At 44.2% G+C, this 22,862-nt stretch overlaps 1 protein-coding gene across 1 annotated transcript in view; it reads right to left on the bottom strand.

Moving 5' to 3' along the window:
* Positions 1-754: 754 nt before the first annotated feature.
* LOC306797762 (calmodulin-binding transcription activator 1-like) overlaps positions 755-22,862 on the bottom strand; it is a gene marked incomplete at its 5' end in the record, with an annotated part of 47,702 nt that continues 25,594 nt past the window's right edge. The window contains 19 exons of the mRNA XM_079297174.1: positions 755-885; positions 1,416-1,446; positions 1,579-1,650; positions 1,730-1,875; positions 2,522-2,590; positions 2,814-3,057; positions 3,156-3,304; positions 4,388-4,920; positions 5,541-5,808; positions 5,911-5,989; positions 6,071-6,255; positions 6,606-6,757; positions 10,732-10,866; positions 11,355-11,481; positions 12,513-14,374; positions 15,752-15,905; positions 17,739-17,810; positions 20,025-20,160; positions 22,688-22,755. Of these exons, the coding sequence (XP_079153300.1) occupies positions 853-885; positions 1,416-1,446; positions 1,579-1,650; positions 1,730-1,875; positions 2,522-2,590; positions 2,814-3,057; positions 3,156-3,304; positions 4,388-4,920; positions 5,541-5,808; positions 5,911-5,989; positions 6,071-6,255; positions 6,606-6,757; positions 10,732-10,866; positions 11,355-11,481; positions 12,513-14,374; positions 15,752-15,905; positions 17,739-17,810; positions 20,025-20,160; positions 22,688-22,755 (4,515 nt within the window). The 3' untranslated portion in view covers positions 755-852. The remainder of the gene's footprint in view (positions 886-1,415; positions 1,447-1,578; positions 1,651-1,729; positions 1,876-2,521; positions 2,591-2,813; positions 3,058-3,155; positions 3,305-4,387; positions 4,921-5,540; positions 5,809-5,910; positions 5,990-6,070; positions 6,256-6,605; positions 6,758-10,731; positions 10,867-11,354; positions 11,482-12,512; positions 14,375-15,751; positions 15,906-17,738; positions 17,811-20,024; positions 20,161-22,687; positions 22,756-22,862) is intronic.

Genomic DNA, 22,862 nt, shown 5'->3' with positions numbered 1-22,862 from the left:
TCCATACAAAGTCCATGTAACAAATTAAGACATCGTTGTTCAGACCCCAACCCTTGTCTAACAATGCCCCTCTTACATTCAAGTGCAGTTCCTCCCCTTTTGATCGGGTGACTGATTAATAGGTTTGTAAGCCTGTGAGTGGTTAGTGATATTGTGATATACTGAATCAGCAGAATGATTTGCCACTATAGCTTTTCAGGATGATGGAGAGGAGGAATAAGCGAAAAAACCTTGCATGCAAATGCAACACAGAAGTGAGTTTTTTGGTTTATGTTTTCTTATTCTTTCATGGATTACTGTTTGGATACAAAACGCAACAGGGTTTGTATATTTTCTGCATGTCGCCAGTAGCTTTTATCTTGAGCCAGCACGTCCAGATGCTGCCTTAAAAGTCAGGATGTTGTCGCCAGGCGCATCCTCGTGCTCTCTCGTCTGACTCGTCGACTTGCTCTTGCAAAGAAACATACCCATGAGGAGTGCAAAGAATGCCATGAGGTTAATGTGATGGCCTCCCAGTGAAACTGTGGCGGAGGATCAGTGCTGTGGGTAGAGCCAGGTCCCGTGGCTCTACCCAGCAGTCTGTCTGTCTGAGCTGCCATGATGGACACCTATCCTGTCCTCAGTCTGTCTGGGAAGAGTTTTTGTCCCCTCTTGAGAGAAGAAGGGAGATAGGGTGAGAAAGAAGGAAGGGGGAGAGGAATGGAAAGGGCAGGAGAAGGGGTTGGGGAATGGAAGATGGAACGAGTTTTTGGGGGGATGGAAGAAAGGAAAAGGGAGAAGATGGAGGGCGGGGAGGGTTTATAGATTGCTCACAGGCTGAGGGGGCTTTGTGTGGTGCCTGGTGGTGGGCTCTCAGGACCCTTGGCCTTTCTCTGCTCTCTGGCCCTGGGGAAAAAAACACACGTTGGAGACATGCTCAGAGAAATTGTTGTGTGTGAATGTGTGTATTTTTGCATGTGTCTTTCTCTCCATTTTTATATCTAAAAGCCATACTCGGAGCAACAAGAAAAGTTATTCAGCAAACCCCCTGCAATTCTGCTCGGCACGCACACAGACACACACATCCTGTAATCGCCCCTTCCCAAAGCACAAAAAGAGAGGCTGGCAGGCCAAGCAAGACATTTAAAGTCCCCTAGTGATGTCAGTCAGAACATGCTCCCATGAACACCATATGCAAGAATCGCTCCTCTATTTATCTATCTATTATTCAATCATGCAGAAGTATCGACATCATTCAGTCGTCCTTGGAGAGAGACAGAGAGAGAGAGAGACCGGGAGACAGGGAGGGAGGAAGAGAGAGAGCGAAAGGGAAGGATGATAATCCAGGATCTCCTCTCCCCCTCCCTCCGCTGACATGCAAACAGGCATCAGCCACCAGGAGAGAGGGAAAGACAGAAGAAAGAGAGAAAACTCACCCGTTTCAGAGGCCTATGGTCCATCAAGGGGCTTCACAGGAATAGTAAAACAACTATTAGCACCAACGTAGAGAGCGCATTAACGGCAGTGAGCTGTAAGTGTGTGCGGGTTTGGATGTGTGTGCACTGTGCAGAGGTGTTGAAGAGGGTGCGAGGAGATCACCTGTGACGGCATCGGAGCAGGAATCTCAGGATCTTGCGAGCAGCCTGGTTCTGTTTTTTCGTCAGGAGGCTGCTGTAGGGTAAGACACAGGAGTAAGAAGAAATCTTTTGCATATTTATGCCCTTTCTGTGTGTGCGAGAGAGTGAAGTACCCGAGGGAGTGTCTATAGGAGCGGTAGTATTGCTGGATGAGGACCGCTGCTCTTCGACTCTGTTGGAACTTCCTCTGCTCATGGAAACTCCGGAAACGACTCTGGATCAGGATGGCTGCCAGGGTCATCCTCTTATAAAGTGCATACTGAGAGAGAAGACGTAAGCAGCGTGTTGTAAACCATTTCATCAAAAGATATGTACCGTTGTTGTGTTTAATCCTGAGTACACATGTATCATCATTTTTGATTTCTTCATTTTTGTTATAACTTTGTGGCTATAAATGTTTCCTTCTGCAATCTCGAACCATGACCCACAGACTGATCACAGTTTAAGGGCACGTACACTTAATAGATTTGTTAATAAATCACATCAAGCTGTCTGAAGCAAAAAACTAACATGTGCAATAAACTGACTTAGGTGCTTTAAACTTATTTATAATATGGAGACACATACTAAATGACATGACTAAGCTGTATGGCTTCGTTATACATTAGTACATTAGCACTATTAGAAAGATAAAAACAAGTTACTACCATTAAAAGACAAAAAACTGTAGCAATGGGGATGTGGACAAGCCACATTAGTATTTTCAGTTCATTAAAAATCAATGTCCAAATCACAAAATAGATTTCAGCACAAATCAGAGAGTCAAAATGCTTGATGACATTTGAGCCCAAATGAAATAAAAGGGAACACATCCATTGATGTTATAATTTCTGGATATCTAATTCAGTAGCTAACTGTAGGTCAGCTTGACGTAAAAGCAAGTGCTGTGTGCTGTTAACGCTTACCTGTTTGTATCTCTTATAGCAGCGCTGAATCACTGCTGCAATCTCTTTACGTTGTTCCTGAATGGGACCCTGACGGGAGAGGGATTAAGAGTTTGTACATGTTAAATGGTTCATTGACTTTTTAAGATTAAGATTGTGATTCATGAAAGATAGAAATGGGTTGGAGGATAATTTGAAGAAATGCCAGAACCAGGATTTATAAACAACATGGTGACAAAACGCATCCGATTATTTTACAATCTCTTCGGCAAACGTTTGTATTTTTCTAAAGAAGTGGAAACCAGGCATGTACCTTGTGTTTTCTGAGGGAGTGCAGAGCATGCCTGATGGTCTCATACAGCTCCCTCTGCTCTTCCTCAGTCATAGCTAGACAGGAGTCAGTTTTCAACCTCTCTTCTTTCATAGCTGCACAGAGGAAGGAGGTCCAGTCAGAGGAGGCGGATAGGGTGTCTCTAGCCTGTGGACTCTGCTGATCCTCAGGCCCTGAGAGGGGGTTTGGTTTGGGGCTAGGAGTCTTGGACTTGGAGTTTAGAAACCTGGAGAAAAGCAGGGGAGGAAAGCGAAAGTTGAACACTGAAAAAGATTTACGCTATTTGATGAGTTAGGTAAAGGAATCAGGAATTCATTGACTCACCTCTCCACCTCCCCGAGGTAACCAGACAGTAACTTGACATCACTGCTGATCCCCACCTTGCTGGAGTCTGTTTCAGTCTCCATGTCCTCCTGCTTAAGCCTACAAGTCGAAGCCTCCATGATGTGATCTGCTAGCATCGTAATGTCCACCTGCAAGACACGCAGAGCAGACGTTACTCACATATTTCTAACACCTGCTGCCCTTTAAGTTAAAAATGATCTTTCATTTTGGCATTTATTTTAATGCCTATACTAATGACACTCAACTCTGTGTACGGCAACGACTGCTTTTTATACTTTTAGGTGGGCTAGTGAAACATTTATGTTTCTCTTAATTCCCTGCACAGACCCAAAGTCTGTGCATTATCATCATGTATCAACTTTCTGTTAAAGTTAATCTGTAGGCAGTGCATGTATGCATTATGCTGTATACATCAAATGTCTTTAGCTGATACAAAACATATGACTGCTTCTTGAACAAACCAAAAAGGTTTAATAATGTAATACACCTTCTATCCTCTATTCATGACCCCCCATGTCATGGTAGATGTGACATCAGGGTACTTAACAGTTAAATAGGCCTGCACTGATTTAACTATATAATATAATATACAGCCACATGTCTTCCACTGGCTAATTATCTAAAAAATCAAGGCATCAGCGCTTCTTTTTTCAGTCATAAAGTGATTAGGCAATCAATACAAACTATTTTAGCCTTTATCATTGTTTGGCCAAAGTCAGTGGTGTACACAAACTGAGAGTTAAACTATCCCTTTAATTTAAGGTTTAACCAATTAGTACTCAGTTCTAGTTCTTGCCAGTGAGCATCGAGTACGTGTGCCCTGTTTTCCCTTTTTGTAAGTGCACTTGATGCTTTTGTATTTGTGTGTGTCTGCTTGTGTGGAAGTAACTGAGTGGTGAAGATAGCACCGCTGCCCTTGCACCAGGTGCCCTTCTCATGATGACAAATTCAATGTCGACAACGTTTGAGTACAATAGATATCATTATCTGGTTATATTCACCCTAATGAGGTATCATGGGAGTTTCCCCTTATTCACACTGAAGGTCAAAGTGTTGTTTTCATAGATTTTTTAATGTATTCATGTATGTTATCACAAACATGGCACACATGCAAGCAAGCTGTATACATTGTCCATTATATACAGCACAAAAAGTTCAGTTTTGGTTCAGGACCAAGATCAAAACTGCCCCTCACAAACTGCTCCCCCTACCTGCAGGTCCTCTGTGTTATCCTGATAGGTCAGCAGCTCTGTCTCCTCTCCCCTGTCAGACAGCACCCTTTGGCGCAGGTGAATGGCCAGTCGTTCTTTTCCTAGAATCCTCCTGGCTAGGCTACGCTGCCCCAGAGTCTGTCTTAGACTCCACCTGGTGCCCCCTCCAGACCCCCCTATCCTGGCCTGCAGGTGGGAGAATGGAGCGCTGGGGAGCTGAGGCCGATTAGGGCTGGAGCTGGCAGGAGGTGCGTTCTGACAGCTGAGGTTGGAGGGTTGAGTTTGTAGGGTGTTGGGGAGGAGAGAGCATTGAGGGTTAGGACTAGGGGACGAGTTGAGGAGGGTGGAGAGGGTGTTAGTGCCAGGGGTTGAGTTAGCTAGCTGTTGCTGTGTGTCGGGGCTGGGTTTGAGTCTCTTGGCTGGGGGTGGGCCTCCCTGTTCTCCCTGGGTTCCCTGTTGGGCTCTGTGTCCTGTTTGGCTCCAGCTCGGGTTCTGGTTGTCTGGCTGGCTCTCCGTCCTGGCTCTCCTCAGCTCTGGGGAAACAAAGATGCTGGAAAATAAGAGCAAGTGGCAACACAGATTCCTACCTCACTGGATTTCTAACTTATTAAAACGCCTGTACCTGTACCCACTTAGACCTAGAAATAGCTTGCAATAATTTGTACCATAAAGAGGTGTATAGAATATCCAGAGTTACCGGACAGACACATTGCTGTTAAGTTTTTCAAATGTTAATTTCAAAGGAATAGTTTAACATTTTGGGAAATAAACGCATTGGCTGTCTTCTTGCCCAGAGTTAAATGGGAAGACTGATGTCACTCTCACGTCTGCCCGGTTAATTTGTAGCTAAAACCAGCAGCCGGTTAGCTTAACTCAGCACAAAGATCAGAAAGAGGAAACCAGCTGAGACAATCATACAGCACATAACCCTCGTAAAATATTGAATTGTTGTTTTTACACTTATGATGTATCAATTGGTGAGCTTTACAATTTTTGAGTTTGTTACCTTTGGACAGAGTTGTTTCCAGCCTTCATGCTAAGCTAAGCTAACCTGCTATATACCAAGTCTCACTGACAACTGGAACCTGACCCTTTAAAATGAGACAAATTATTTCCTGGTGGTGACAAACCACAAAACAGCAGGCTTTCCCACCTGAGTTAGGGTTTGGCGTAGGGCTGTTGCTTATTCCGCTGGTCTGTGACTCTCCTCTCCACCTGTCCATCCAAGTGTCAGCAGGTGGGCCCTGAGCTTGAGGAGTCTGTTGCAGCTGCTCTAAGAGCTCAGCTAATCTAGTGTGACCCCGGGATCGGGCAATGTTGAGCGGCAAGCGTCCCAGCGAATCAGGAATAGCCAAAGCTCTTGGGTCCCACTGATAAAGCACCAATGCTGCCTCAGTGTGGCCCAGAGCACATGCCCACATCTGTGGAGGCCCAAAAAAAAAAAAAAAAAAAGATCACACACAGGCACGTAAAGAAAGACACACTCAAAACACCATTCAGAAATATTGATATTGATTACTCACCAATGGAGTACAGGAGAAGTGGTCTACGTTGAGAGGATCCACCTCTAGCTCGAGGTCAATACTGTCGGCATGCTTTGTGCTGCAGAGCAAGACAACACAAGTGAAATTAACCGACAGTCTGTGCGTTCACAATGGTGTGTCATGATTGTGTGTTACTCACCGCCAGCGAATGAGTGTCTGAATGAGCCCTGCGTAGCCCTGAGCTGCAGCCAGATGCAGTAAGGTCATTCCTCTGGAGTTCTTACTGTGGACGAGCTGATTAGATGAAGCCCAGCAAGGCTGAGACATCATCTTCTCACACACCACCACAACACGACCCTCGAACGAACCTTGATCGGTAGAAATCTGGAAGATCAGAGACAAAAAGGGTTTCCAGGACTTTGATCATGAACATTTTTGCAGATTTTTTAAAACCTTTTACAAAGGTTGCTTTTACCAAGAAAGAGGCTGTGTTTTAAGTTCCCAAAATGGTGGAAAGGCCTATAATATACTGTAGGGGTTTACACCACTAGATCATCATCATGCAATCTTCAAATTTAATCCGAGTCAGTCAAGGTTTTCAAGACTTGCTTTAATTAAACTTTTAACACTAAAACAAGTTCTGTTTTGTTTAACAGTTCACCTGTACTGCTCTCGTAATACTGTTTTAGATTTTAAAGGTGAGAAGGAGCTAAATCACTCCTTTTCTGCCTTACTGGAGACTGCTGATCACTGGCTCCTCCTCCTCCCTCCAATCCTCCACCCTTGGTTGCCATGGTTTCTGAGTTGGGGTTCTGATTGGTTATCTCAGCCATCCTCTGTTCCATCTGCTCCAGACGTTCCAGGATGGACATCCTGAACTGGGTATCTACGGGAATGAAGGTGGGACATGTAGAAATTGTAAACAATGGCTACTTGCTTGTTGCAATTCAGCAAATCAATATCATGTTTTCGTAAATCTTTGAGAGGCTCAGGGAGAGAAGCTCTGCAGATTAAATCAGTACTGCAATCAATAAAACCCCTGACCAACAATGGGAACCAAGAAAACTGTGTGTTTGTTTGTGTATGTGTGAGTGAAAGATTATCGATCTTAGATTAGAGAACAAATGTAATGTTTTTATGGCTGTTTGTATGTGTGACCCTTTGTTTCAGTCAGTGCTGCTGTAGTTCTGCTGCAGTGCCCATTATGTCATCCCACCTGCTGCTCTGCACTCAGTCTCTCTATTTTTCTCTCCTCTCATTTCACTCCCATTTTTCTTTCTTTCTATCTGAGGCACACAAACTGAGCTGAAAGGGTGGAGCCATGAGTGTGAACGGAGGCTGAGGCTCCTCCCTTTCCACTCTGCCAATCAGAAAAGCAGTAGTTTTCTGGAGAAACAGCTTTTTCAAACACAAATCAAAACACTCCACTATTTGAACACATAAGAAGCAGCAGTCTTCCCCCATCTGCAAACTCAAACAAACACATACAAGTACATCCACAAAAACGAATTTCTGGTTACAAATAAAGCATGTTATGCTTTCAGACATTTTAAAACAGAAAGCAATGATTGAGAAGACTACAGAAGTTGGCATCTGCTATGAGGACTTCTTTGTGGTTAATTATAATAACTTAATTAACAAATACATTCAAATATAATTAGAAAGCTGGGAAATAGTCATTTGATTAACCTCTTATATTGACAGCTGGATTTGTCAAGTTTAAAATATGTTTATAAAATGTCTTTCACACAGGCTTTACATTGTTTTATTTATTTACTGCGCCTTAATGTCATTTCATATTTTACAATTCACGTATCTACCTGCAAATCATGCTACTAAATCCTGCAGGGCTTATGTTACGAAGGATACAGAGGAAGACAAGAAAGGAACTCCTTTAAAAGTAAATTAAGAATTTACTAAAAAAATCTTTATCATGTCAGTTGCATGCAATCATATCCTAACGAATAGCTTTTTTAACCACATTGTTTAAATGCAAATGTAATTCATTGTATTATTAAGTTGAGTGTATTAATTAAGTAAATGGATTAAAATTGACCAGTAAAAAAAACACGTCATAAATATTCTGGTGACACACTCCAGCTTCTATGTTTCTGCTCTTCAATACAATGTAATACTTGTAGTTGTTCTGGGTACCTGTGGATTTACTGACCAGCTTTTCTGGTCTGTTTGGTTCTGCACAAACTTTCACCACTGGCTAACCACAACACAGTTAGAAGTGACATCAACAAACTCTGATAACAGATGACTGCATTGCAAACCAATTGAAACCAAAGAAAGAGCAGACCATTGAGACAAATTTGTGTTTTTAACGGTAACACTATGTAGTGTATCTGTTTTACCATTCATATTCTATCAAATTATTTATATTAAATATTCTACCAAAACTATGATAAAGGTTTAGAATACTTTAAAATCAGTTTACAGTTGGCAAACAACTAGTGGCTTTATTACTAAATCCAAGTGGGTTTGCATACAATTTCAAGTAATTTTTTGTTGAATCAACATATTTAATCGATCCAATTCAATTTATTTTTGTACAGCCCAAAATCACAAATTTGCCACAGAGGGCTTTACAATATGTACACATTTGACATCGATGTGAAATTCGTAGGACTCAAACTGCATTGTTTCATTGACGTTAATTGGGGAAACATTCATCAGACAAACACACTTTTGGCATACAGTAATAAACATGAACATCCACAACACAGAGTATGTTATGTATTCAAGCTTTGGGTGATCAACAACATGCCCACATGTCTGTGCCTATAGGCCTCAGCAGGAGCCACATTAGCCCTCCGTCATTTGTTGTTGTCCTGTTCAGTGGAGCTGTCCTCTCCTGGTGGTGCTGAAAGTTAACAGCTAAACAAGTTTCTAATCATCAGGCCTGAGACATCAAACAAGCAAACCGCCTCGTGCCTTTTTGTTCAAACATCTAGCGAGCAAACAACGTGAGGACTTGTGGCATTTCTTCCGTCCCATTATCTCAAATCGACAGAGGCTGCACCACATATAGTGCAAAGATTTGGACTGAAACATGAAATGCAAAAGCAGTTTAAGGCTTTACAGCTATGAAGTCGAAATTTAAAAAATCAGCAATCGACAGCAGCGTGATTAAAAAGAAAAAAACTTAACCTGGGTACAAATAACACAGACCTAGAAGCCGTTTGAAGTTAACATCAGTTTAAAATCAAATAAGCTACGAACCCAAACAGCAAGTCTCTCTATCTGCTGCTCTCTTTGTTCCCGCTTCTGCTCAACCCCGTTAGTTTGAAGCATGCGACTCACATTGCTACTCCGATCGAGCAAACACAACTACTGTAAGTGCAGAGAGAGAGAGAGAGAGAGAGAGAGAGAGAGAGAGAGAGAGAGAGAGAGAGAGAGAGAGAGAGAGAGAGAGAGAGAGAGAGAGAGAGAGAGAGAGAGCGAGCGCGAGAGAGGTTGTTTCTATGAGAGCAGAGCAGACACGCTTCAAATCCGCCCGCCAGACACTGAGCTGCAGGAGGTTCGGTCGTCATCGGTTCAACAATAAACTGCACACAAACTAAATTGGAGCAATGACATGTAACAAAGTCGTGTGATGACGCAAATGTGATTAAAACGAACGAACGGAGTTGTTTATCTCCAGGCGATGCGCCTTTGATGAACATTTGAGGCCAAACAAAGGACTTGAACACCAGAGCGCACGTTCGGGTCTCGGCATCACCATTGAAAGTCAAAGGCAGAGCCTATATATAGTGTGTATGAGGCTGCACAGCACGTTGCCGGTGGTGCCAAACATTTTGACTGTCAAGTGGACCGCGATTGTGCCATGATGTCCTTTCCCTTCACTCCAGCAAACAGCCAGCCATGCTGTGACTGTAGAGCCGCAGTGCCGCATTGCGCAACGCAGAGACGGGGGCGAACACAGAGTAACCCAGGACATGCCTCGCAGAGGAGACCCGCGTGTTTCCAAGCCGCAATTGCATCAGAAGATTATTCGCACACAGAAGCCCCCCCCCCGTGCTGTGCACATACTCTGCAACTCCTCCCCCTGAGCTGACTCCAGGAACATTTAATTTCCCTCCAACATCTTACGTTTTAATTTGATTAATTGAAACCTCACTAAAACAACATCTAAAGCTCGCTAAATAATTCAGATTTCTCTTCAACTTGCAAACATGCTGACAAAATGATTCTGACCGAAACAATTTCAACAAGACAAAGTCTAAAGCCTTTATAAATGAGGGTCTGTTAAAATGAAAGGAGCAGTACACATTACACATTTCACTGTTGTCAAACGGTTTGGGAGCTTAGATCCCTTCTTTAGTAACCGCATGCAAGCTGAGGGCGACGATAGAAAAAAACAGCTGCATCCCCAGCACAGAAGACAATTCAGCCAAATAACACACAGCCACGATACCATACATCTAGCATGACAACAAGGGATGCATCTACCAAAACAGAGCAGCATAATGACAGCCACACGCACACACACACACACACACACACACACACACACACACACACACACACACACACACACACACACACACACACACATAGAGACACATCAAAAGGTTCTCTCAAAGTTTTAACAAATCCAAAATTGTAGGTGAGGTAAGGTGCACCAAAAGTAAAAATTAATAATAAGGAAAATATTTTTTTTTTGCATGTTGGTTTAACTTTTTGGGATTAAAATCAGTCAAGTGCATGACCTTAAACATGCAGTATGTCTAAAAATGCAAAATAAATTGCACACACGCAACAATGAAGCAGTTATGTCCATGTTTATGCTCTTTACTGAGTCAATAATAAGACAATAAGAGTGTAACTGTGCAAAAGAAAAATTGCTCTCACCATCGAGGGACAGCCAGTCATGCTGAGAAGATGGCAGGGCAGGAAGGTCACGTGCTTTGTATTCAAACACCACAGAGGAAGAGATGCCCTCACCACCCATAGCTACCTGCAGCATCACCAGTCCTGTGTCATGTGCTGTAAACAGACATCAGGTAAGGAATTAGTAAGATTGTGTGCTGAGACTGATCTCTTGTCAAAGAATAATTTCAGGACAGTCTGTAATCCATCAGACACTGTGAATGTTGAATATTGCTTTTGCCCACGTGTGCCTGAAAAAGTTGCAGTTATTCCCTGATCACACCTAATGTAGCAGGATGTGACTCATCTATCATTTACGATACCATCCCAAAAACAAATTCCAAGCAAAGCTGTGTTTATAGTGTCCCTCCTCACAATGCTCTTTTTTTGTATTGTCCTAATTGTTTTGTAGGACTCTCCCAAAAGGGTGTGCGGCCGACATAGTAAGACTCTTTCTTTGCATGCTGAAGAAAAATAAATTGCTCATATTAGGGGTTAGTGCAGTGACGGTTGGGGTTAGGTGAATATTTTTTGTAAAAGTAATGGCTTTTTCTTTGTTAAAGGAGTGTGCGATGTGATAGTGCATGCATACACACGTGTGTTACCTGGGCAGTAGCAGCGCAGCACCCCAGGCTGGATGAGTGCAGCAGGGACACTGATGTGGTCAAAGAGACAGCTGTACTCACTGCTCGACTCCAACCACGGACCTGTAATAAGCACCTTCACTCCACCCTGGAGCACACAAACAGAGGACTCAGTCTAACACCACACTCTCACACACACACACACACACACACACTGTACACATTTAAGCATTGTGTACTGCGTTTCTATCAACCATCGTGATTCCATCTGTGGCAAAAACAAACCTCAGAGACACAGTGGCCTACTTTTTTGTTTTCTATTATATGAATCTAAACTGATACATATAAGTAATTGCCTCATTACTACAGTGGTTATCATTTTGCCAGTGATAAATCTACGAGACGAACAAGCCTGGTAGCAGCCTCTAGAGGGTGGTTTGCTCCTTACATCTAAGTTGTTAGAACCATCTGAACAACACTGCCATGTGTTTTCTCCAGTGTAGCTAAAAATAAAACGCAAACAACATATTGTCCCCCAAAAATGTTAAGCCATGAAGTAGATCAACAACTCATTTCTCGCTTTTAAAACAATTTACTAGCATTTGGTAGTTTTTATTTGGCATTTGCGGTGCACTTTTTCAATTAATTCTAAAAATTCTACCATCACCCTTTGAGCCTTTGGGGTGAAACATTGCTGCTTTTTAAGATACTAGAAACCGTGGAATAACCAGTATGATGTGACACTGATGATCCTGGAAGAAAGTGGCAGAAAAATATTAGCTGAATATGTGCACACGTTGGGATGAGAGCTCATGAGACATGAGATAGTTAAAAAAGTTATTTCCTACAAAAAGATGCTGTTTCCACAAGTTTCATCATGATTCAGTGACAGAACTGATGTCTGAGATGTTGTAAGTGGTACATGGGTAAATTAATGAAGCCACCCAGCGTAATCAGTGTAATATTGAAATTACATCAAAATCCAATCAGCTGAGTCTGAGATATTCTGACTCCTTAATGACCACACAGCCAGGCTGGCGGTCTACAAGTACATTGTGCCGAGCATGATTTCAGAGTTTAACATCAGTAAGTCAATCATGTGGTGGGAGGGGGACTGCTTTTCCTGTAGGGAACAATGATGAATAAATAATGAATGATAATCATGTAGGGTTTACTAACCTCTGGATAAGACCACTCTGGGGAGTAGTCTGTCACACCAAACAGCCTCCCAGTCTCCTGGAGCAGTCCCAGAGCTCCCTGCTCCACCTCCGAGTCCTGCAGGTGGCCTGTTCCTGTGCCCTGCTCCTCTCCTGCTGCCCCCTCCTGAGGCATTAGAACCCCAGTCACAGCTGCGCCCACCCCACCTCCAGACCCCTCAACTGAGATGAAATCATTGATGAGATCAGAGAACTGGCTTCCAAAGGAAGCCTCAAAGCCTTCCAGACTAATGGCCGCTCCTGCCCCTGTTGTTGTAGCTGACACCCCCCGACCTTGCTGAGGAAGAGCAGAGCTGTAGAGTGCCCCCTCAATGCTTGTACCAGCAGCTATTGACTGAGGACTGGCCACCACTGAACTATTGCCCCCTGACAAGCTAACACCATTACAGAGAATCTCATTTCCCCGTCCTCCTCCACCTCCGCCCTCCTCTCCTCCTCCATTGTCATCGGTGGGTTGCAGGTAGTGTTCGGTGTCAACACTCGTGTAGGCCACGTGAGGATCCCCAGGCTTGAGAAGCAACTCCCCTCCATTCTCAGAAGTCTTATCTAAGCCCCCGACCTCTCGATGTCCCCTACTGCCTGACTGTTCGACGGTGGTATCCTGTGGTGTTAGCGGAAAGGAGCCCATAGCCGCTCCTTGTCCATTCCTTCCACACAGGCCCTGCTGGTCTGGGCTGGCTTGGTGGAGGTGTGTATGCGGGTCTCCATTGGTGACTGGTGTGTCTGTTGGCACCGTGGGCAGGCCTATATAAACCTGGGCCTCGCCTGATTCCTGTGTTGCCTCAATGCCATTGGAGTGCAGCTGGGAGGGCTGGCTTGTCTGGGGGGAGGTCTGGAGGAAGAGGCTGGGGGAGGGGTGGTGTACAGGCTGGGTCAGACTCGGGACACAGGCTGATGACATCACAGCACTGAAGTCCATCTGCTCCAGGGTGGTGCTGGGACTGAGGCCTGTCCCTTCCCCTACATAGCTGCTCTGAGGGGCCAGCGGCGGCTCCAGGGGTGCAGGTTCCGTCTTGATGTTGATGACAAGGGCTGGGTTGTAGATGAAGCCGTTGGAGGAGCAGTGGGGTCCTCCATCATCACCGTTACATCGCTCGGCCTTCCCTCCACCTCCCCCATATGTTTGGCCCTGCTTGGGATTGTTGAGGAAGCAATCAGGGTCAAACGTCATGGCGGCCTCAGGAAGGCTGACTCCTCCAACAGAGTCTAAAGAGCTAGACAGGACCAACTCTCCTCCCTCCCCTAAGCTCACACCACCAGGAAACGCAGCAAACCTCTGGTTTTCAGGGGCAACAGCCAACAGAATGCCAGCGGTGGTGCTCTCATGGGTGGATGCCAGCAGGTGGGTGTGGCCTGCAGAGTAGACCGAATCCCCAGTCAGCGTGGTGACCTCAGACATGAACACAGCTGTGCTCTGTGTCAAGCCAGCCCCAATGGCCAGAGCGGGACTATCAGCCATGTCGCTGGTGATTGACAATGGGGAGCTCTGGGTGGTGTCAGGGACCTCCACCTGGTTGGTGGAGGTAGATGACGACACTTCCATGCTGCTCTGTGGGAGCAAGGAGGGTTTGTTGTTTATCCTGCCATTCCTCCTCTCTCCTCCACCCGCTCTACTCCTGCCCCCTCCAGGACTGGGCTCAGTCTGTCCTTCTGACACATCGCTGTTCTGGACCTCTGTGCCATCTGCTTCCTCAGCTCTCTGGCCTGCCGCTACACCCATACCTGCTGCAGCTCCACCTCCCGCTGCTGCCCCTGACTCCTGCTTGGATGAGATGATGCGCTGCTTGACACTGGAACATTTCTGATGCAAGCTGCTTCCAGCACCTGTCAGAAGAGACATTCAAACAAAGGAAACATCATTTATTAAGGTGCATCTTCATTGTATGCCCTTTCATTTGCTCAGGTCAATCTTTATAGTGTTGTGGCATTACCCCACACACATTTGACAGTGTGTAAGGGCGCCCTCCAGTGTTCAGAATGTACACTGATAACTGAGATCATGAATACTCTGATAACACTGGTTCAGACTCTTGAGTGTTCAAAACTTGAAATACATAAATGCAAAACGTGCAATATGCATGAAAGACATGTCAATTCTAACACCTGAGGGTATTTCCAGTTTCTAAATTCAATGTCTTCATTTACATTTTTGGGATTTAGCTGAAGCATTTTCAGAGTGAAGTAACAAATACCAAACACTTCAAGTGTCAGAGACCTAATGCCCACGAAAAGCCTTTGAGCACAGATGGCTCAAGTAAGTGGTCAAGAGAGAAGTGCTAGAAAAGGGAAAAAAAGCATAGAGCTGTTTCATGTGAGCAAATTAGGGCAGGTAGAAGAGCGAGAAGGAATATGATTCAATGGGGAGAGTGAGAATTGAGGTGCTACTTAAGTCAACAAGTCACTTAGTTTTGGGCAGCTGTCCTGATTTGCCCTTCCAAACCAGATACAAAGAGGGGAGAGATTAGGTAAGTGTGTGTGTATGTGTGTTAGTGTGTGTCTTGGAGTTATCTACTCCCTGATGCACATTTATGAATAATACATGTTGGATATTTCGAGCACCTCTGTCTTCTTTCCCTCTATCCCTCCCTTTCATGGGTAAAATGTGTACCTGCCTCTAGGTGGCAGCATGGCACTGACTGATGGAGCCATCCAAAACAACAAATCTAAATCTGTATAAAGCCTGAATGAATGGTATGAATTTCTCTTCATACAGTGGCTTTTTAACGCAGAATATTATTGTTCAATACATCACTGCTTTGTAAATAAAGCCACTGTTTACACCTGAACATACCTGGTGTTTGGCTTGCTGAGTTATCTTAACCTACTCTAATATCTTAATCAGATGTTTGTGCTGAATCAGCACTGCCAATATTCAATGTAGTTAATTGATGCAAGAGAGACATTTTCATATCATCTCCCCTGAACTGCTGAAATCACCTGTTGTCTGTTCTGATAAGAAATGGCACAGCTCCAGACCATGCCCCATCTGCTGCCAAGTTGTTTACAAAGCCTAAAAGCAAGCCAGTGAACCAAATACCCTGTGCTTTAGAGGTTTGCTACAGATTAATTTGAAGAATTACTGCACCATGACAAGGTGTTGTTGTTGTTTTGACCCAAGGTGACTCATATCCCCAGGTTTAGGAAAAATACAAGGGCTGAAGCATGAGAGTAGATACTGAAATGACCGTCACGCTAACTCACACATGGGTTTGAGTTGTCCAATGAGCTCCTCCTTGCTCCACTTGGCCCACTCCTTCCTGTCTGTGTTGATGGAGCAGAGGACAGGACCACATGGCTTCCCGCTATCGTCCACTGCTGGTACATTCAGGTAGTGCACCAGCACAATGTCTGGGTTCTACAGCACAGACACACACACACACACAGATACATGTACGCACATTGTGTTAGTTTAACATGGTCTTCCTATCCATTTATTCATTGTAATGTTCTTACCAACATGGGAGGATAAAGTCTCTTTAAAGAGGGAGAGGAAATAGAGAAGGGAAGCGGGAGAGAACGTGGAGGTCCGGGAGGAGGTTGGGCATTGCGTGTCAGATAAGATTCTCTCACCTGCCCATAAAAGATTTAACAGCTCAAGCCCACTCATCGCTCTCTCTCTTTGACCCTGCAGAGGCTGTGGAAGTGTCCACATGTGTGATGTGCGTGCAGTTCAGAGTAGTTCTTCTCACTATACTGTAGGCCACCAGCACACCTATGGATATTCTCAACCATGAATGATTCAACAGGTGCATTCACGTGCTTCTGTGTGTGTGTGTGTGTTTCTTTGAGAGGAGAGTGAGAAGGAGAGAAGCTCCTCTTGATGAAAGATTCAGTAGACAGACTCAGGTGAGGGGGAGGACCTGCTGAGTTGGAACACTTTTCTCTCCAAAAGGGCATGGCACAGTGTGCTGCTAGAGCAGCACACTGTGCCATGCAACAGCACTCACACACTGATTTATGATCATATTCACTGATGTGTTTCGATACCGGCGCAAAGAGCAGAAGATGGCACTTTACAGATGAAGCAAGTCGAATTTCCCTTCATAATTTCAGACTGCAGGAATCAAACTAGCTGGGCATGCTGCAAAAGAAAATATATTGGTTGAGGGCATATTCAATTTACAGCCGATGGCTGGAATGTCCTTGTAAATTCCATGTGACAGATTATGCAGGACATTCCGCCGAAGAATACATAAATATGTACGCATTTCCATATTTTAAATGAACAACGCTGGTTCGTCAATATTTTCTTTGAAATGAACAGAGCGGGATGAAGAGAGAGGCAGTGTAAATGTAAATTCATTTTTTTTAAGATTCATCATGTAACTTGTCATTTGAAGATGATGAGGTCCTGGTGACCACGTCTTGCATGACCAATAGAGAAAGAGACATGTGTGTGTGTGTGTGTGTGTGTGTGTAAATCCTGCTCTCTGTTGTCTTTCACATGAGCAGCAGAGTGAGTCCAACATCTCTATGAAAAACAACATGCTTTTATACACATGGGACACCTGTGCGTGTGTGTGTTGGAGTGCGCATGTTGAGCGTGCTGTTTGTAGCTCCAGGGTGTGTTCTTAGACAAGACCACATGAGTATCGCCTGAGTCCTTGATGGTAGCTATGTATCGGGAGTCAGGGTCTCGATAACACACTGTGCTCTGGAAGTTGCAGTCAACTTGCAACGGAATATTCTTCTTATTTTTCTACACTGTATGTCAGTATTATACAAGCTGTATATACCTGGCATATTCTAGGTATATTCTAGTGGTCTAACTGTGTGTGTGTGTTCACTCAGCCAAAAATCATTCAATTTTATTATGACCCAAGCTTTGTGATAGTAATTTCACTATGTCTGCCTCATTAATTTAGAGGAGGGTGATGTTTATTGCTGGTTAATGGTTTATCTTAGTGTTTTGTTTTGGAAATGGACGGTTTAACAGACAAACCTTTGTGTACAACTGCTAATATATATTCTGGCTGCCCAGTTTTGTGAAAAATAAGGAATAATGCCTGAACATAGCTGGAATAAATGTTACAAGATGGTCATAGTGTGGGGCAAAAGACCTGAAATTACAAAGATATGCTGCCATATATGACAAATTATCACCAGACTATGAATGCTGGCCAAGTCTTGTTTTGTATGTGTATAAATGTGTGACAAAAGGCAAGGTGGGAAAGGGGGGTGGGCTTACCTGCAGCAGCCAATAGCATCTACGATGGAAGGTGGGGATGATGGAGGAGTGGACGTAGCAGCCATACAGACACTAGAGAGAGGAGAGGAGAGGAGAGGAGAGGAGAGGAGAGGAGGAGAGGAGAGGAGATTGCAGGGGTAGACGAGAAAAGAAAAATGGAGGAAGCGAGACAAAAAGTGAAAAAGGAGGAGAGGAGGAGAGGAGAGTAAATGAGAGAACAGGAGAGGAGAACTTAGGTTATACCCACTTAGGCTGTATTGATTGCGGTGCTAAAACTAAATTGCAAACATGCTGTATGCATTTTTTCCTAATGTCTTTTCTAAAATGCTATAAATCTGATGTTGACAATTACAGCACAAGAGATTGTGAAATTTACTGCCTCAGCAAGACGAGACATAACCCACTTGGAATTCACAAAAAGTCAGATTGTCGTCAGCTCACAGACACTGCAAGAGAGATCAGTAACAGTGAAGGGGACAAAGAAGAGGAGGAGAAAGCGAGGAAAGTACAGAGTGTCAAGGTGGACAAGATGAAGAGGAAGTTCAGTATATGGACCAGTATCCAGTAGAGGATGCTTACAAAATAGTGTGTGTATATGTGTGTGTGAAAATAAACCACATGTGTGTTGCTGAGGTTGATTTGAACAACTTCAGAGTGTTTATAATGTTTGTTAGGTGCAATATGAAATGTTTTTCGATACCACTGCCATTAAAGTGCCTGATTTTTGAACCAATACCAAAACGATACTTTTTTGACACCCTAAGTTCAAGAATGTTTTTCAGTTCACAAAGTAAGCTGGATTTCATAAAAGCTTTTTTTCATTCATCAAAGCAAGATGAATTTCTGAAACGCATCAGGGTGTAATGCAGGGCAAGTGCACAAATTAAATTTAAATTAAAAACACGAAAAGAAGAAAAGACAAAGAGTCTGATGAAGCATTTAAAACAGGTTCCACTTTGACAGTTTTTGATGTTATGCGCTATGGAAACATCTCAGTCAATGTTCAAAGAATATCACGGTTCGAGACTCGGTTCTAAAGGAGGCCGATTTGTGGTGTTTGACAAGAAAGCCTTCTATCAGAATCATCACTGCCACTTTTTCAAATGCTTTAAAATCAAGGATCAAACACACACACACACACACACACACAAATTAATTGGTTGTTTGAAGACAACATTGCACACACAAACACACATGCTCACCATTAAGGCTGTATATAATCAACACTTACAACTTGTCCTGTTTTCTGTGTCATGAGCACTCGCGCACACTTATATTTTCTTGCCATGTTGCCTCTCCTCAGAAGTAGCCCGCCTTCTATCTAAAGTGTGTTTTGCCAAAGGCAGAGTGCATTTCCATATATTTCCATTCGATATGAGGAGGCTCTACATCCAGGGTTATGTTTTTCTCTCCAGCTTCCTGCCTCTCCCCATCCTCCTTCACCCCCTCTGCTCATCTCGCCGCTCTGCTCATTCCCGTCCCTTGCTCTTAACACTCGCTTGCTTTGGGGGGTCCTGGGAAGACGTGATACAAACAATTACTGTGCAACTACCAGGGAAAGAAACACTTTGTATATGTGTGTGTGAGTATGTGTATCCCTGCACGATTGCAGAACATTGCATGTGGGATGAATGTCAATGTGAGTGTGGGGCTGTGAATAATAGAGGTGCAGATGGGAATACTTGATCTCAATTATTCCCTTTACCTCTGTGTCTCTTTCACCTGCCTCCTGCTCACCCTTAATGCAAAACTATTGAGCCTTCTGCAAACATCCATGTGCCCCGTCGCTGTCCCCCCTTCGCTCTCCATTCTACCCAATTTTTTTCTGTTTCTGACACATGAATGCTCACTCATCTCACCTCTTGGTATATTCCTGCTGAATAATCAATTTTTGAGCTGGCTGATGTGACTCGAACACACACACACACACACACACACACAAACACACTCTCGCTCAGGCAGAGACGCTGCCTTGAGACTGGATCGATACCCCTCTCTGTTCTGCTGAAGGAGGCATTGACATCATTCCTGGCCTCAGGCCAAACACACTCTTATCCTTCAGAACGAGAGAGAGAGGAAGGGAGACAGGGACACGAGCAGGGGGGGAGCTAAAAAAAGAGGGGCACAGCTCGCTCTCAGGTAACACATTGGCCTGCTGCCTCAGCATGTGTGTTTGCGTGTACGTTTGTGTTACACGTATGTGTCTCCTCCGAGTAAGTTAGTACGTAAGATTGGCAGTGAAACCAAACAAGATCATCGACTTGTTTTTACATTACAACTTCTCACCTCTACTCCCTGGACTTTGAGTTTCATGTGATCCTCTCTGGTGGTCTTCCCGTCTTTCCTTTTCTTCCAGCAGTAGCCATCCTTCCTGTACTTCACCTTCTTACGATTGTAGAGGATCATAGAGCCATTTTGAGGCCTAATGGAGGACAGGAGGAAGAGTTAGCCAGACAGAAAGACACACATGGTGTTGAGCGGAGACGTCTGACTGACAACCATTCAACTCCATGGAAACTGACCCAATGTCCTGCAGTCGAGTTAACTGGTCCCATGCTGCCCCTCCCCTCTTATACGTAGACTCACACGCCTCCGTGTTAATATCTTAGTTGGGTGATTTATCAGCACAGCATGAACATCGGCCTCTAGACTCACATTTCATATGCACTTGGTAGGATGACCATACGTGTGCACACAAACAAACACACACAGACACACACCAGGAGCCATACATGTAGAGAGACAGAGATGCTACAGTGATGCCATCAGAGATGGCAGGACCTACTGCCGTGTGTTCTTTGAGCTCAATGTCAAACCTGCGGTTCAGCAATCAATCATGACACTTCTAAAACGTTAAGGACAGCTGTGTGTGTGCGTGCTTCTGTGTGTGTCGGTGGAGGAAAAATGCTCCTCTGCCTTATCTCATGACAACAGAAAGAGAACAGGCACGTTAATCAATAAACGAACACATACTCACAAGTGCTCCCTCTCTCATGCACAGTCATGCATGCACACCACCACACACACACACACACACACATTTACACACCCCCTCTTCGCCATCAACCTCCAGATTGTATCCCTCTTATTATAGTATCTCTTCATTTTCTCTTTACTGCTTTTTCAGTCCCTCCATTTTCCACTCCTTTTCACTTATTCACATCTTTTCATCTTGTCTACTCCTTCTATTATCCTCCTAACCTCTGTTTCTTTTGTTGTCTCTCCACTCCTCTCCTCTCCTCTCCTCTCCTCTCCTAGAATATGATGTAGACACCTCTATATGGACTGAGATGATTGCAATTTACTCTGAACACTGTGTGTAGTGAAATTGAATTTACTTTGAGCTGATTTTCTTTGACACCTTAAATCTGTTCTGTTTTGGGGTGAGCCTGCCAGTTTCTCAGCCGAGTGGAGACCCCCACCCTCCGATCAAAGCCGAGTTTAGTCTCCGTCTCAAGCAGTGTGAGTCATCTCAGAGCTGCTGATTCTAATTATGTTATGGAGAAGATGGATGAGATCAGATGTGTGCACGCGCGTGTGGTTGTGTGTGAGAAATACGTGCACGTGTCCTGTGTGTGCGCGTAGAGGCATGCGCACGTGGACGGTGCCCATGTTCCTTGCGAACTCTCCGATTCAAGCAGACATAAATGCTATTGATTGTAACTGGGCTGTGATGTGTGGGATATAAAAAGCTTTTCCACCGTTCCACAGCAGAGCGAAAACAGAGAAGGCAAGGGGAGGCGGGTGGGGGGAAAAAAAGACGGCAAGATAAAGAGACGGAGTGGGCGAGTGAGTGAGTCCGGTAAAGGGAGGAGAGAAGGAGGAGTAGATGAGCAAAGTGAGAGGAGAGGGAGAGAGAGGAGGTAACAGTCATTACTTTGGACTGATGAGGTATTTCAGTGAAGGGAGAAATGAAGGTCATTGATTGTTATCTTAATATTGCGCCCCCCCCAAACGCATGCGCACATTGGCATAAAAACACACACACATGCACGCACATCCAAGCGCACACATAAAATGTCACAAGCTCCATTTGCTGAGCTCCTTCTCCATCTGATGGGATTAGGTGTAATCTGTCCTAATCGTGCCTCGTGTCGTGTGTAAATGGGATTATATCTAACTGCTGCTCAATAACACCAATATGACTGCTGCTGCTGTTGCTGCTGGGAGGCTGAGGCTATACGGCAGCACAACCAATCAATGAGAAATCCATCCACAACATAAACTGTGCTGCTGGCCTCAGGCTGCTCCTGAGAAGAGTCCTTCAGCTCGCACAATGGGAGCGCATAGGCATCACCCCGCGCTCTCAGCAGTGTCAGTAATCAGAAATGGGGCCATGAGGGGACCTCTTCACTTACTTTGCTTTTTCTTTCTCTGTTCTTTCATGTTTTTATTTTTCTTATTTGTTTTCTTTTACTTTTTAACCAAAGTAAATGTCAATAATAGGAGTAAGTGATTTATTAATAATTCAAATTGCCCTTTTTCTTTCTTTCTTTACCTCCTTCCTACATTCCTTCCTGAATATAACCTCTCCCAACTCTAGGAAAAGAGCTACCTATGGTTCATTTGGATTGATGAATATTCATCCCTGTTCACACCACGTTTTATATAAATTTACTCCCCCTCCCTTTAAACCCCTCGTCGCCCTCATACGTCTGAATTATACATCACTTATCCTAATACATTTACATTCATTAATACTCCATTTCCAGCTGACGATGTGCTTTACAGTCCAGCCATGTTCTAGAGCGTTGCTCTACATGTAGAGTAGGCTGTCAGCAGGACCCTTTGGATACAGTCGACGTACATCACTAATCTTTTAACCAAACATAGGCACACAGTCATTGAGATTAAACCAACGTGAGTCACTGGCTGATTAAGCGATACTGTGTATGCACACGTGTGTGTGTGGGTGTGTTTGTGGAAACCACTGTCTGCGCTCTCCTCACCTGGTTTTTGGCGATGTCGTCAGCCACTCATCATGTTTCTCAAAAGTGATGAGATATGCAGCAATCTCCTAGAGAGGCAAAGACAAGACAGAAAGGTTATATTGGTGTGTGAGTGTGTGTGTGTGTGTGTGCGTGCATGTGTCACGGGGAGATAAAACATAACAGGTATTTCCAG

This window comes from Melanostigma gelatinosum (genome assembly GCF_949748355.1).
Source record: "Melanostigma gelatinosum genome assembly, chromosome: 3".
Classification (NCBI taxonomy): Eukaryota; Metazoa; Chordata; class Actinopteri; order Perciformes; family Zoarcidae; genus Melanostigma; species Melanostigma gelatinosum.
Note: the sequence above shows the minus strand (reverse complement) of the source record. Positions and strands in the feature narration are given on the sequence as shown.